Here is a 15,832-nt window from a genome sequence, read left to right as displayed (position 1 = left end):
AAATCAAATTTTAGATGAATGCAAATAGAAAATGACCAAAGGTCGATTTTGGCTTAAATAGGAAGAACTTGAAGATTCCACCTCTAAAAGCGCCTATAGCTAATAGCTTAGGACCGAACGAGGAAGCCAAGACGCCATATATATATTTTTTTTTGCAAGGGGCTGTAGAGGAATGAGGACAATCTTTGACGGTAGAAGACGTTAGTCTTCATCTTTTTACGATCTTCATCTGCTTTGGGGGTGGTGAGAAAAGGCGTGGCTCGGTTCGAGTTGACTTGACTGTTATGGTTTTATTAGCTAAATTAATAAAAATATTTCTAAGTTTTGTTTTTTCTTTTTAAAATATTCCTAAACTTTCAAAAATTTCAATAATACCTTTAGACTTTCAACATTATCGTTAGTTTCCGATAGAAATCGTTACTATTTTACCATATAAATATTCTTAAACTACCTTGAACTTTAAAAAATTCATTAATATCCTTTAACTTTTAAAAAAAATTCGAAATTGTTTTTTCCATCACCTTTACCAAAATACTTTTAAAAATATATATACAATAATGAAACTTTTGAAAATTTAAGGTATTTTTGAAATAGAGTATTAACATTTTCTCTATAAAAAAATAACTATAATTATATTTTTGAAATTTTTTTTTGTTAAAAGTTTACGGGTATATTTTTCGATTTTTTAAAAATAAAGTACAAATTCAAGGACACTTTTATCAATTTAGTCTAAATTAATGCCGGCACCGGTGAACATTAATTACCATCTCGAAATCAACAATTTAACGTCCATCTTACCATTATTGAACTAAAAAATATCGAATCACATTGGGATAAGTTCCAAACTCGAATGACTCCAAATAATCGCTTTATATAGGCTTTAAATATATATTTAAAATCTTGTGCGTTTTAATAAATAATAATTGAGAATAGATAAGGTAATTTATTAAAAAATTATATTTATATAATTTTTCTTTCATGAGTCTAAAACTACCGACTATTTTGTTTTAGTCCCTTCTAACCGTTTCTATTACTGGGGTCGAGGAGTAAGACTTGTTTGGTGGCATGCATAGCATAATCCTGTCGGAAAATTTAACGAGACCGAACCGGATTATCTTTAATTAGGGACAACGCTTCAGATCCTGTAAGGAATTCTGAAAGTTACAATCTACGATGAAATAAGTCCCGAGGGCTGCTGGCGTGAGTTCAACTTCTACTCCCACATTCAAATCCTTTTGCCTCTTCCTCTTCCTCTCTTCTTCTGCAAGTTGATAAGAAATTCTCTCTGACTCGTTCAGATCCTAACGACATTCGGAATCTTGAGGTTTCTTTTTCCTCTCTAACTTTCGTTTTCTCTTGATATTTTTCTTGCGTTAATTGTCGCTTTGTAGCACTTCGATTTGCGCGGTTCATTTCCTGCCTTTTCTGATATGGAAAATTACCGTTTAGTGATTATTCATTGACCAATTGATAATTTAGTTGCCTTTTGGTGTTGATCTCTGCTTCCGAGTTCTGGAATTCTTCTCCCTGTTCTTGACATTTATTCTTGGCTTTGTCGTCTTGACCTACTTTACGATTTCGAGTGAGGATTGTAATTTTAGGATGCGAATTCTTGTAAATGTTTAACTTCGTTTGGTGTTGATGGTAGAATGGAGTCATGATTGTGCTTTTCAAGATTTAAGAATTTAATTATATTGATTTTGGAGGAAAACATTTTGGTTTATTTAGTCTACTATTAGGAGCCAGGGTCTGGTAAACAGTTGATAATAGTGTGAATTGGATATGTAAAGACCATATACTCAAGGGCAGTGGGACGTGCAGAGTAATTTGCAATTAAGAATTTGAATTCATTACATCTGATGCACTTGGGATTGCCTTAGTCGTGTAGGCAAATACTTTGAATTTTACAGTACCTGGATACCTACTAATAGTGTTCATTGGCGTTAAGATAATCAAATGTAAATTCTGTTTTAGATATTCAATTGTAAGTGGTTCTGTAATGGGTAAATTGGACAGTGCTAAGAAACTGAGATTATTATTATTATTTTGTTGTATATGTTGGATTCTCTCAGGACACACTTGAGATAGTAAGAGAAACTAGTTTTGAATTTTTTATTCTAGATTTCAGTGCTATTTCACCTCATAGCAGTAGTGATGAAAGAATTTTTTTTTTTTTTGGAAAATTCATTTCTTCCATGTTTCCATCTGTTCTCTCTTCAAATTATATATGGGTTGATGTTAGTTGTGTGCTGGCTTTTCGTGATTAGACTCGTGGGCAGAGAAAACTTGAGTTCTGGTATTTAGGATGTTTTTTTTACACTAATGGAATGGTTTTCCTTTTATTACAAATGTATTTCATTGATTAAATGAAACAAAATAAGGTTGAAGCCCCACAAACCCAAAGGAGATGAAAAACATCCCTCTTGCGCATTTTGGAGAATCTGTAACTAGTGGATCCATTTTTATTCAATACGATTTTGTTCACGTATCGCATGTTTTGAAGTCTTCACTGTTTTCATCAGTACATGTAGAATTGTTTCAATTTTCAATGAAAAGCTTGTGGACTTCTGTCTCATGCAGCTTATTTGGTCTCTTTCCTCTGTTTTGTTTGCTGCTGCTATTTAAGTTTACAAATTACAAGGAAGTAAAAGGACGGGATTCTGAAACAGCTTATACCATTTACCTTCACAACCTCACTAGTCTTAAGCTTTGAAGAAGAAAGATTGAGAAGTATTCAGGTTAATGAGGAAGATCCCTGACTGAGAATATTGAGGTTGCTAGGAGTATAAGATCCCTAAATTTATTTCATCTGCGGAGTTACTTTACAGTAGATTAAAGCAGGTGATGGAAATGGCTGTTTGCGATGCAAAGGCTAGTTTGGAAAAGAAAAGGAAAAAAGGACATACAATGAGGGGTAACACTAATGACGGAGATTGTGGTCCTACTGAAGATAATGCTTCAACAGTTAATAATGTTTCTCAAGAATCGCTGAACAAAATATGCTTAAATATGGAGCCAGGAATGGTGCAATCTCATTTAGAAGTAAATCTTACAGAGGAAAAGAATGAGAAGAAGCGTGTTGCTTTACAATGTGGAGAAGGTTCTGGAATATCTGTCTCGACCATATTGAATGTTGAGGTTCTTAAAGCAGAAAATGAGATGTCTACTTCCCTAACTGAAGACTTTTGTTCGGCAGATGGAAAGAAAAATTCTTTAGTTCCTGAGGATCCAGATGTGATAGGCATGAATATGGTCAAAAGAGATGATGAAAATACAGAGACTATAGATCATTCAATTCCTTCAAGCCATGTTGAAACACAAGGGATAATAAAAATAAAATGCCATAGTGAAAAGGAAAGGTCATTAGAGTCCCCTAAAAAAAGTTTGGAATCCAGTGCGGAGGGCGAAAAGAAAGTTTCTCTATTGACCCATCCTCATGAAGCGGAAACAACTGGCCACCTTAAAACTTTTGCAAAAGAAGAGAACGGGATGTTGTTGGAAGAATCAATTGACTGCTCAATTAGTGAAGAAACAGAGTTGTCATCAAATATAAAGGAAAGCTCTATGGTAATTGCAGATGCTCATAGGTTCAAGGATTTTGAAAATATATCGATGACTAGAAAAGATGATGACTGCTTAGAGACTAAAGATCGTTTGGCTCAATCAAACAGTGATGATATCCATGGCCAAACGAAAAGAGAGAGAGAAAAAAGTCGGAGAAGGAGAAAGTTTGCAGATACCCTTGAAGGAAGTTTGAATTCTGATGCGGAAGACAATAAGAAAAATGCTACTTACAGCTGTTTAAATGAAGTGGGTGCAACTAGCTTGCATGAATATTCTTCCACCACTGAGCTAGTAACAAATGCTTTGGTGGAAGAAGTGTCCTTCAACAGCTCCCTGGGTGTACTCACATCAGATGTGAAAGAGAGAGGGGAAACCATAAATCAAAAGGTTCCTCGCTCATTGGCTTGTGATGCAACAAGTGATATCATCGGTGCTGTTCTAGAGAAAAACAGTTTATCACGGATATCAAATTCTTCAAATGAAAGAGATGCAACGGGTTTTTCAAAGAAAAAACTTCTAATACTTGATGTAAATGGACTTCTCGTAGATTTTGTTCCATATTTTCCAGATGGATACACTCCAGACATTGTAATATCATCTAAAGCAGGTGAAAGATAACACATACTATATGCAACCTTAGCGTTATTGAACATTAAACTCATTATTTACTTGATTATATTTTTCTTTTTTTCAGTGTTTAAAAGGCCCTTCTGTGATGACTTTCTACAGTTTTGTTTTGAGAGATTTGAAGTGGGGATATGGTCATCAAGAACCTGGTAGCCCAATCTAAAATTGGTCGTTGCTTGTTATTTCAACTAATATCAGTTTTATTTATGATTTCCAGTTGTCTTCGTTCTAGTGCATATGTTATTTTGGCATTAACTTCAAAATTTTAGCACTGACACTAGTCATGCCCTTATCTCGTGTTATTTTCTGCAGGAAGAACCTAAACACGTTAGTTAAGTTTATTATGAAAGATTCCAGACACAAGCTACTATTTTGCTGGGTAAGCCAAGTTATATCTCAACAACAATAGGAGTATGCATCACCTTGCTACTAAGAAATTGTGGGGTTGCATTTTACATGTTAATTTTGGTTATATTCTTTTTAACGATTTTTTCTAGTTTTGTTGCCTGCGATGTTGCATTATTAATGGTAGAATAAATATTTTTTTACTGGAAAAGTGGCATATATATAACCTGATTAATACTAAACTTTTGTTTATTTTGATCTTTGATATGAGAATTCAAGGTAACAAAAAAACATTAACTTTTAAGTTTGTGGTGCTTGGTGAATGAAAAACAGAAACTTAGATTCTTAGATTCAAGTGATTTATGTAACCTACTGGTTTTTTTTTTTTTTTTTTTTTTTGGCCACAAGTCAATTGTCTGGATTTTTTCCACCTACAAGTTTTATGCTTTCTATGACATGCTATGATGGTTGATGCAGGATCAATCGCACTGTACAACTACAAGGTTCACCACTCTTGAGAACGATAGGAAGCCCCTTGTTCTGAAGGAACTGAAAAAAATATGGGAAAGTTTGGAACCGAATCTTCCATGGAAAAAGGGGGAGTATAATGCATCAAATACTTTGTTGTTGGATGATACCCCATACAAGGCCTTGCGCAATCCAGTTAGTTGAAAAACCTCTACTCTTTCTCATTTGAGGTTATGTACCCTTTAAATTGCTTTGAAGCTGATTTAGTATTTTCTTTGGCTGGTCTTATCATCATTTTCAGGCTAATACTGCAGTATTTCCCCCTACATATAGGTACAAGGACAGTGATGATACATCATTAGGTAAGAACTATGCCACATGCATAAAGAGCTGAAGTTTTAGGTGAACTGTTGTATACAGTTAAAGAATAGTGTTAGGTTTTTTTTGTAATATAACGGTGAGTGTCTGAGCATACTTGCATGCAACTTAATATTTACGACTTTTTGTTTCGTTTGTCTCTTCAATCATACGAACCTAAAGAAAGTCAAATCATTCTTTTCTTTCTTTCTTCCTTCTCTCTTTCCGTCTTTCTTTCTTATAGGTGGGGAAAATCCACTGGGGATGTTACAGAAAGCTCTTCCAACTACTGCAAGTTGTGGGGATAGAATAGTTACAAGTTCTTACACCAAGTGTCGAAAGAAATGCCTTAGCCTGAAAACACTCAACTATTTCTTCCGAGCCATTAGTCCATAATAATGTTCTTAACAAAAGATAGCCTTTTCTTTTTTCTTTTGCTCCGGGAGCCCATCCAAAGTGAGTGAGGCTGGCTGCCATAGATTCTCCAACCAACAATCAATCAAGTGTGGAAATTTGTCCATGCTTATATTCTATAGGTTGCTATCGATAAACCTGGAACTTAAATTATTTGAGATACATTGACAGGATAATTCATGAATCCTTGGTGTTACACAATTGAGTTGGCCTGTATTTTTTAATGCCGCACCAAGTTCTTTTTCTTAGAACTATAGTTCTTATGGATATTTTCTTAATGACTATTCTAATGCATCTTGGTTCATTTTCATAGAACTATAATCCTTGTTTTTATGAGATTGAGTTAATGAAGAATAACCCTTGGGCACAAAATCTTGTAAAATGCATATGAAATAAATGTTTTTTGTTCGAGGATATTTTATTTGTTCTTACCTTAAAATTAAGATAATTGTTGAAAGTTACATGAATATCATTTTTTTAAAGGTATGGAATTGCTTTATACTGATCCCGTAATGCTTCTTAGCCATCCCGGGTGGTCTTGTGCATGTATTGAAAATCCATTTACAGGCTTTGGAAATTCCATCTTTTGTTTCTGATTTAACCGCAGTTCTTTTTCATTATTACTGTCTTCTTTTTGCCAATGTTTTCGTTAACATTTAGTCTTCCACAGGACCTGGTGGTGATCTTCGCAGATACTTGGAGGGTGTATCTACGGCAGAAGATGTTCAAAAATATGTTGAACTTAATCCATTTGGTCAAAAGCCCATTTCTGAATCTAGTCCATTTTGGAATTTCTACCGTACGGTTATAAATAGTGAGAAGGAAACATGATGTACGTAATCATTGGCTCAAGTGTGAAGTAGGTTCTAACTTCCTATCTCTTATGCTCTGGAGGCATTTCCGTTTCAGGATACCCACATGCTGATATGGTTAATTCTCGCAAGGACATGACCATATTTTTAAGACTGGTTCACATGGTTCTTTGCTATATAATAGTTGGATGAAGTGGCTTGCCTTGCAAGACTAGAAGCCTTTGTTCCCCTCTATATTTTCACTAGATTATATGCGTCTTCGTGGGAAATTTTGTAAACTAATTTGTTGATTTCACTAGACTATATGATATTTACTTGTAATTGTATTCAAGCATACAGAGTTTCTTTTTTTTTTTTCTTGGGTTCCTGGGGTTGAGCAATCTAACTTTTCTACAGAGGGTTTTTAGATCAAATACAGCTAGAAATCTAGATTACTCTATTAAGAGACTTTGCAATGTACTTCGACGCTTATGAAGATTAATTCTGCGCTCTGCAATGTTTGGATTCAAGAAAGCTATTTTGACTTTAATGTTATGCTTCCATCTCTTGGCTCTAACTTCCCTGATCAGGTTCTGAGTTCAGCCAACAGCAGGAATTTGATTTGTTCTGTTGATGTAGAAGTGACAGATTCTTGAATGTTCTAACTCATTGCAGGCTTTTGCATATGTTACCAACAAATATTAATTTCTGATGTCTGCCACAATTAGTTTCTGCTTCAGATTGATATTGACAGTTCTGGGGAAGTTCGTCGGATTCGACTCTCAAGCTGCAAAGGAGTGATCAATTCAAGGGAGCAGGTATGTTCCTGTCTTCTTGTTGGAAATATATGGTTTATGTGTCCATAGGCGCTTGAGTTGAGGCCCATTTTGGCCCCCTTTCTCGTGGCTGGGTCCCAAATGACAGCTCGTGAAAGCCCCATGGGTGCTATTGATTGCCACACTTGGCGCGAGAGGGGGCTCATCCCAAGGCATCATCATGGAACTAGAAAATTTGAAAATCTTGGAAGTACCTCGCTATTAAATTACTACTCCTTTTGGGTAAGATTTTTCTTTTAGAAGAATAATTGCCTACCTGCGTTCATTTGAGTTTTTACTTTCTAATATGGTGTTTTGAGTGGCCAAAAGTTTGATTAGGATTCATTTGTCCTGTTCATGTGATAATATATCAAAAGAAACTCTTGCTAATCAGTTTCCAGGTATGTATTGTCCGTGTGCTACACAATTGAGATTGTAGAATCATAATCATTTGGCATTATTATATTTATATTGTATTTGATTATGATTCTACGATGTATTTAATGTAAATGACTACAGTCTTAATATGTCTATATGTTTCCAATTTATCTAATGATGACGTGTCAATGTGAAGTGACTTTTGAATGGCAGGACATAAAATGACAGACAAAAAGGTGAGGAAAATGTTTTGCAACGACTTTGATTGGTCACTTCAGCTTGTCGAATACAGTTTGAACATACCACGCCTTACCTAGCTCTCTTTTTTCAAGCATGCGTTTAATTGATTAGGTTATATGATAGAATGATTGGTTTTTGCTTTAGATCATTAAACTTTTTTTATTTGTTAGTTACTTAAATCTAATAAATTTGACTCCCTTTGATTAGTTTGATTTTTTTTAAAAAAAAAACCGAACTATCCTTATAAGATGTGGTTTGGGGACGAATCATGACGAAAGCGGGTGCGCATGTGCACATGAGTTGAGACCACATCCGAATAAGACTAGAGTTAAGGATAAGATTGTTAAGAAATGTTTAAAAGAATTGAAAATTACTACCTATACTAACGAAATGAATTTTGTTTTTTGATGGTTCAATTATAGCAACTTCAAAGTTAAGCTTATTTTGCTGGGAGAAATTCTACGTTGAGCGATCTCTTGAAAAAAATGATAAAGTATGCCAAAAGAATTTGTTGATACATGGGATAGCCTTTATTCTTAAAAGAGATGAATAAGTAACATGTAATGGTTCTAAAAATCAACCGAAAATCTTTATATAAAGTTGCAGAGTTTGTTTGGCAGCCACGAGCCTGAGCTTAGTTTCTCCAAATCACCTTTTTATTATTATTATTATTATTTTAAGTAAAAACTAATGGCATAATTTCATGGTGATTATATATACATATAATTTAATGAGGGTTTTGAAATGTTGTGTTTGTTTGGTACGTAGATAGTTATAAATTATTAGGGCCTGCATGTGGAACATTTGCAGTGCGTAGCTTTCTATATTTTAATTCCACTAACATATTCTTTTCTCTTTATTTCATTACATCACCACTTTATATCATTAAAAACCTTCACATGTTTGTTTATAGCAAAGTTTTTGACAGCTAGATCCTTGTCTTTGCTATATTAACTTTTTTTTTTTTTTTTTTTTAATATTTCAAATAATTATTCGGGTTAAAGTACATGTTTTGATAAAGAGATTAGATGCTTATACCGAATTTCTGTGGGCGCATAATTAGTCAACCAGTTTCATTAAGAAATTAATGATTGATATATATATATGAATGAAATGTAAATGGGATTAAAAAGTATGAAGAGATGATGGAATGAAAAGGGAGGTAAATTTTGGCGATCATAAAGTTGAGACCCACTTGAACAAAAGAATCCAGAAAATTTTTGTATCATATGCAAACACTTGGGTAGCAACCACATTGGATTGTGTGTAATTAACCACATGATCTGTTTTGTGAGAATAAACAAGGAAAGCAAAAGCTGTGATCTTCACTGTACTGTTGGGAGTACGTCCCAGAAACCCACAATCTGACGCCATTGAAGAACCTCGAGGGGAAGGTTTGAGGAATATTTCCTTCTTCTTCTTCTTCTTCTTCTTCTTCTTCTTCTTCTTCTTCTTTATTCTTCTCCGTTTTTCAGTACAAAATGGGATCCGTTCTTCGCCCTTCTCTCTTCTCTGCGTTTTGACAAAATCACATGGACGTATAGACAATTTGAGACCCACCCACATACGCATTCCACATGGATGCTTCACATATGGCCGATTAGAATGGGCCTCATCTGACCCACATATTCTATTCTCTCTCCCTCTCTCTCTCTCCCCCTCTCCCTTCTTGCTATTGTTTTTATTTTGTTGACCATTCTTCTCAGATTGTTATACAAATCACCTTATAGTTTTATGTTTTTTGTTTTCTTTTATATGATCACTTAGATGCACATTCAATTCTGGGACGTTTCTTCTTCTTCTTCGATCATCAAGGGCAAATTCCCATTTCACTTTTCACCATTTTAGGTAATGTGAGTTGCTGATTCTTTGAATGTTCTGTATTTGCCTTGAAACTCTTGATGATTCTGGTTTCTGGGTCTCTCCTTTTGCGGCTTCCTCTTGTTTATATTGTTTGATCTGGTTCTCTGGGGCTGAAGTTTTCTAATATTGAGACTGTTCTTTGCCAAACCCAACTGGGAAATTCTGTGGGATCAAGATTTGCATTCAAGAACAGATTGGTGATCCGAGTGAAATAGTTATGTCGGTCTAATTTATGGTATAAACAAGGAAGTATCTGTATTCATTTTGGGACTGCCCATATTTAAGGTGGGGCAAGAAAAAAGAGAATGAAGCTAGATTCTTATTGTACTATGCAATGAACAGGACAGATGACAATCAACTGATGTGTTGATTAATACTCTTTGATCATATTGAGGCTCATAATTCTTTGAATGGTGGATCATATGGCATGATCCTTTGGTCTTAGAAGATCAATCTTGGAGGGCTCAGGGAACACTTTTATTGTTTGAGAAGATATGGCTGCAAAACTTCTACATTCCTTGACAGATGACAATCCTGATTTGCGCAAGCAAATAGGCTGTATGACTGGTATTCTCCATCTGTTTGATCGTCACAATGCGATCGCCACGAAGCAAATTAGTCACAAGAGGCTCCCACCTGGTAACTATCTCGTCTTCAATTGCTTCATGTCGTTGTTGTTTTGTATTTTGTGACTAACCTTGTGAGATCCCACATCAGTTGGAGAGGGGAACGAAACATTCTTTATAAGAGTGTGGAAACCTTTTTAAAAACATTGCGGGAAAGCCCGAAAGGGAAAACTCAAAGAGGAAAATATCTACTAGCGGTGGACTTGGGGTTGTTATAGATGGTATCAGAGCTAGATACCGGGTGGTGTGCTAACGATGAACGCTGGGCTCCGAAGGAGGTGGATTGTGAGATCCCACCTCAATTGGAGAGAGGAACAAAGCATTCTTTATATGAGTGTGGAAACCTCTCTCTAGCAGAAACGTTTTAAAACCCTTGAGAGGAAGCCTGAAAGGGAAAGGATCCCCGGTTTTTCACCGTCCTAATCGATCTCGAAGGAAGAGGGTAAACTTTTATGCATCTGAATGTCTGCCTGCAAAACTTTTGTATATATCTTGAAGAACATAAACAAGATATTAAAAAAAATGCTTCAGTTCTTCATTTTAGCTTCTGGTTTGAAGTTTTAGGTATTGTTTTCAATGCATTTCCATTCATGGTGTTCTTAGCAGTAGGCCATTAGAATACTCTCCACTGCTCAATATCTAATCTTGTCTTGTACAGGCCATTCTGTTGACATGGTTAGCACTCTACATCACCATGAGAAAGCCACTGTAAGCCCCTAATATTCTTATGCCAACTTTTCTTTTGATCTCATAGTATCCTTTGAAAAGAAACCTTTGCAATCAATTCAAACATCATCTCGCTCTCGACTTATTTATTTGAATCTCGTCTCGATCCTAATAGTAAAACTAGTTATATTCCACGCCTGTTTGTGTAAATGATAAGATTTGAAGTTCTTTCATTACAGGAGTCGAGCCTGAATGAGAACACGAACGACAAACAAAGCGTGGCTACTGAATCATCCGGAGACTCTCTCTCATCCTGTTCATCATCTTTGTCCTCTCTGGTGTGCAACAAAACTGCAGAACTAGAAGCCAGGATCAATGTTCTTGAAACTCCCTCTAGCTATTCAGAGAGGCAACCATTCAATATCAAACATGTAGTGAAAGACTCTATACATAGAGAAGTAAGAACGTCGTTCATTAAAATAACCGACGTGGACGACTTTGATCACGGTCCAAGACACCCTCCTATGTTCAAATGTGCAGAGATTTCTTCGAGAGTTGCAAGAAACCAAAAACAAGAAATTCAGATCGATATGGAGGAATCTTTTAGAGTTCTTGCTAAGCTAAAAGATGCATCCAGGAACTTCAATGAAGCTACTACAGGATGTCCAAGATCATCTTATGAGAATGAAGCTAAACGTGGAAAGAGTTTAATTTCCCGGGATTCTCCGCGACTTTCTTACGACGGTAGAGACCGAAGTCGATTCTCCTTTGAATCAAGAAGCCTCAAGTCCAGTCCTAAACTGAAAGAGCTCCCTAGACTCTCATTGGACAGCAGAACAACTGTCTGTAGGAATGTTCCAAATAGTAGCTGCTCTACTGACAAAGCCCCTGAGCTGCATCAGAAGCGGCTGCCGAGTGTTGTTGCAAAATTGATGGGTATTGAAACGTTGCCAGATTCATCATTGGCTACAGATACCCAATGTGGTGGTGAATCTTTTGCAAAACCATTAGAATCTAGAAATCTGAAAAGCTCACCACGGCAGACAAAAAATCTTGATCTGATTAAGAGACCTATTCCAAATTCAAGGCTCCCTATTGAAACTGCACCTTGGAGGAAGCTAGCTGGAGCTCAAGTTCCTAAAAGCACAGCTTTTAGGCCTGGTCCAGAACCAAGCTCCTCGGCTTACGGTGAGGTCGAGACGAGGCTGAAAGATCTTGAACTTCAACAGTCCAGTAAGGATCTTAGAGCACTTAAAAAGATACTAGAAGCTATTCAATCTCGAGCACTGTCCGAAATTGGGATGGAAGAACAAGGTTCAGTATTTGGAATTCAAAGGAACCAAGAACCAAGTTCTTCTAGTTCTAATCAAAAGACTAGATTGATGAGCCAACGAAACAGACGGAGCAATGTAGCTGAATCTCCCATTATCATCATGAGACCTGCTAAACCTGTTGATAAGTCAGTTATATCAACCTCAACGATTCCAATGGATCGCTTTCCCGTGCTCCATAAGCTCCGAAACGAAGGATTTCAGGATAGTAAAAAAGGATCTAGCAATAGCCAAACCAGAGCACGCTTTCTTAAGAACACTCAAAAGGACCTTCCTGTCGTTACCTCTGAGAAGAAGCCGATTTCTAGACATATAAGATCACCTCAAACTTCTTCAAAACCGCAAGTAGTACTTAAAGAAAGCACCTCGACCACGAGCTCGATAAAAAGTTCAGATTCTGTTAGTCCAAGACTGAGACTGAGGAAGGTCGAGGTGGAGAAACGATCCCATCCACCTAAATCCAACGCAAACAAACCGAAAAGGAAAATGAAGGAGACAAAGTCTTCCAATATAAGACAATGTGATGAACAATCAAGTGAGATGAGCAATGAATCAAGATCTCTAAGTTGCCAAAGCGATGACATGACTTCAAAGATGGATATTGAGGTCCATAGCAGCATACAATCAACCAAGATCGACGTCGACCAGAGGCAAGCGATGGAGGCTGCTGAACTATTGACAACCAGCTCGGTTAAAAAGGTTTTCTTCTTTTGTTTATGTTCTTTTCATTCATCTCTTAGTTGCATACCACTTACTAATGTTTTTGCTTGCTCAGTTATCAATGATGGCAATCGGTGAAGACGGGTCGACAATAGAACAAGATGCACTAGCAGTAGAGCATCCCAGCCCTGTCTCTGTCCTTGATGACTCATTATATAGAGATGATGAACCATCTCCTGTAAAAAAAATCACAACCATCCTTGATGCCTCTCTGAAAGGTAAAGATTCAATACTTTTTGTTCATCCAAATATCAGAAATCATGGCAGCTGATCTTTACTTTATAACTTGGTATCTCTTAGGTGATGATTGTCTAGATTCTAATGAGAGGCATAGCGAAGATCAATGCAATCTTTCAGACGACATCTTTGTTAATCGTTCGGTTTTAAATCGTAATGTGGAGATTAACAATATGAAATTTGAAAATATTGATGATCTGATTCAAAAGATTAGACACTTGAACTCGCATCACGATGAAGCGGAAAAAGACTATATTGCATTGTTGTGTGAGAATACCAACCCGGATCACCGATACATTTCCGAGATACTGTTAGCTTCCGGCCTTCTACTCCAAGATCTTGGCTCGGACCTGACCACGTTTCAGCTTCATCCTTCTGGTAATCCAATCAACCCGGAGTTATTTTACGTTTTGGAGAAAACGAAGGCCGGTAGTTCGCCTGCTATATCTTCCTATTCCAACAGGGAGTGCAAGCTCATATTTGATGCTGTAAATGAGATACTTGTTGAGAATTTAGCTGTCATTGATGGTGGTGTTCCTGAGCCATGGTTGAAACCAACAAAGACTGCAAAAGAAGCTCTAACTGGACAAATGATTTTGAAGCAATTGTGTAATGAAATAGAACAGTTACAATCCAAGAAGTTCGAATGCAACTTGGACGAAGAGAAGAAAGACTCGAAAAGCATTCTGCAAGACGATGTGATGCGCCAGCCGAAGCGTTGGACAGATTTTCGTGGTGATATCTATGACGTCGTGTTGGATGTCGAGCGCTTGATATTCAAAGACTTGGTTAATGAGATTGTTATTCAGTGAGTAGAACTTTGGAAGATAAAGCTATAAGGTATGCATTAGATAGTTTGCTTGCATTCCCTCTGGTTTTTCCTTCATATATTTGCTTTCATAAGAGTGACCACATAAACTGCTGCTATTTTTTGGTGTCAAGCTCAATAATTTGTGCTTATTAGCAGTTCTGAGCTGGTTGGTAGTTGTGCAATACTTAACTACAAGAATCAAAATCAATGAAAATATTTTGTTCCTACATTCTTCTCGTTGTAGCTCTATGAAACTTTAGCCCGAAACTCGAACATTCCTCGGCATATTTAGTAAGAAAAAAGTAGAGGAGAAACGAGATTGTGTTTTACGTGTAATGGGAGATTTAAAACTCGAACATTCCTCGTACTACTTTGTTATATCTTGTTTTACGTGTAATAGGAGATTCAAATCTATGTCATCTTGGTACAGTGTATATGACTTGATCAGTTTAACTAGATTAGGGTCCTACTGTGTTTTTAGTGCTTGTACAAATAAAGTTATGCAACTAGAAGATATTGTTCGCTTTGGTCTGTTATATATAGTCATCAGTCTCACGATTTTAAAAAAACGTTTATTAGGGAGAGGTTTCCACACCCTTTGTGGGATCTCACAATCCACTCGCTTGGAGGCCAGTGTCCTCGCTAGCACACCGTTCATTGTCGAGCTCTGATATCATTTGTAACAGCCCAAGCCCATTGCTATCAGATATTTTCCACTTTGGCCAACTACATATCGTCGTCAGTCTCATGATTTTAAAACAAGTCTGTTAGAAGGAGGTTTCCACACCCTTTGTGGGATCTCACAATCCACCTCTTGGGGGGCCAGTGTCCTAGATGGCACACCGAGCCTTATAAGGAATGTTTCAACCGATGTGGAATCTCACAATCCACTCCCTTGGAGGTTCAGTGTTCTCACTAGCACACCATTTAGTAAATAGCTCTGATATCATTTGTAACAGCCCAAGTCCATTGCTAGCAAATATTGTCCACTTTTGCCTACTACATATCGCCGTCAGTCTCACAATTTTAAAATAAATCTGTTAGGAGGAGGTTTTACACCCCGAAACCCCGACAAAGAATAATGCTTCGTTTTCTTATCCAATAAAACAAATCTGTTAGGAGGAGGTTTCCTCTCACAATTTTAAAATAAATCTGTTAGGAGGAGATTTTACACCCCGACAAAGAATAATGCTTCGTTCTCTTATCCAATAAAACAAATTTGTTAGGAGGAGGTTTCCACACCCTGACAAAGAATAATGCTTCGTTCTCTCATCCAACCGACGTGGCATAGATTACAAAAAATGTAATAAAAAGGCAACAAACACACATAAACCATCTTTCTTTTAGGGCATACAAAATTTTACCCACCTCTCTTTTTCTTTCTAGAAAGAGGACCACAAATTAAAGGATTTTTCTTCTTCTTTTTTTCTTTTTAAAGAAAAGAAAAATAATGAAGGGACAGTGACAGTGTCGAGTGGGATGATCTTGTCCCAATGCAGAACACAACAACTGGGTTTTTAGGATCAATATGTTTTCCCACTGTTTTGTTGGATGATCTTGTCACCAATGCTTCTGCTTC

The 15,832-nt window shown here is 36.6% G+C and overlaps 2 protein-coding genes across 4 annotated transcripts; both read left to right on the top strand.

Annotated features, from left to right (window-relative positions):
- Positions 1 to 1,138: 1,138 nt before the first annotated feature.
- On the top strand, positions 1,139 to 7,116 carry LOC111441052. 2 transcript variants are annotated; one of them, XM_023077951.1, is made up of 7 exons: positions 1,139 to 1,324; positions 2,627 to 4,171; positions 4,259 to 4,340; positions 4,504 to 4,570; positions 5,014 to 5,199; positions 5,306 to 5,366; positions 6,446 to 7,116. In XM_023077951.1, exons 2-7 carry the CDS (start codon positions 2,845 to 2,847, stop codon positions 6,604 to 6,606), a joined length of 1,884 nt encoding a protein of 627 aa, XP_022933719.1. In that variant the 5' UTR covers positions 1,139 to 1,324; positions 2,627 to 2,844; the 3' UTR covers positions 6,607 to 7,116. The 2 variants fall into 2 exon arrangements, with proteins under 2 accessions (XP_022933719.1, XP_022933718.1); XM_023077950.1 differs by having other exon boundaries at positions 2,581 to 4,171.
- A 2,147-nt stretch (positions 7,117 to 9,263) lies between these two features.
- Positions 9,264 to 14,477, top strand: LOC111441197 (protein LONGIFOLIA 2-like). Of its 2 annotated transcripts, XM_023078166.1 has the most exons (6): positions 9,264 to 9,393; positions 9,767 to 10,501; positions 11,147 to 11,196; positions 11,394 to 13,184; positions 13,261 to 13,423; positions 13,506 to 14,477. In XM_023078166.1, the coding sequence occupies exons 2-6, from the start codon at positions 10,357 to 10,359 to the stop codon at positions 14,252 to 14,254; spliced, it is 2,898 nt and encodes a 965-aa protein (XP_022933934.1). In that variant the 5' UTR covers positions 9,264 to 9,393; positions 9,767 to 10,356; the 3' UTR covers positions 14,255 to 14,477. The 2 variants fall into 2 exon arrangements, with proteins under 2 accessions (XP_022933934.1, XP_022933933.1); XM_023078165.1 differs by having other exon boundaries at positions 9,264 to 10,501.
- The last annotated feature ends 1,355 nt before the right edge of the window (positions 14,478 to 15,832 follow it).

This window comes from Cucurbita moschata, unplaced genomic scaffold (genome assembly GCF_002738365.1).
Source record: "Cucurbita moschata cultivar Rifu unplaced genomic scaffold, Cmos_1.0 Cmo_Scf00003, whole genome shotgun sequence".
NCBI lineage: Eukaryota > Viridiplantae > Streptophyta > Magnoliopsida > Cucurbitales > Cucurbitaceae > Cucurbita > Cucurbita moschata.
This window is presented reverse-complemented; position numbering and strand designations above follow the sequence as displayed.

What these genes read in the sequence shown, in the direction of transcription:
- LOC111441052 (XM_023077951.1), top strand. Translation starts at nt 2,845, where the DNA reads ATGGAAATGGCTGTTTGCGATGCAAAGGCTAGTTTGGAAAAGAAAAGG. An exon ending in ACAAGCTACTATTTTGCTGG is followed by an intron (nt 4,571 to 5,013) that starts GTAAGCCAAGTT and finishes TGGTTGATGCAG; the next exon opens with GATCAATCGCACTGTACAAC. An exon ending in ACAAGGCCTTGCGCAATCCA is followed by an intron (nt 5,200 to 5,305) that starts GTTAGTTGAAAA and finishes CATCATTTTCAG; the next exon opens with GCTAATACTGCAGTATTTCC.
- LOC111441197 (XM_023078166.1), top strand. Translation starts at nt 10,357, where the DNA reads ATGGCTGCAAAACTTCTACATTCCTTGACAGATGACAATCCTGATTTG. An exon ending in TCACAAGAGGCTCCCACCTG is followed by an intron (nt 10,502 to 11,146) that starts GTAACTATCTCG and finishes TGTCTTGTACAG; the next exon opens with GCCATTCTGTTGACATGGTT. An exon ending in CCTTGATGCCTCTCTGAAAG is followed by an intron (nt 13,424 to 13,505) that starts GTAAAGATTCAA and finishes GGTATCTCTTAG; the next exon opens with GTGATGATTGTCTAGATTCT.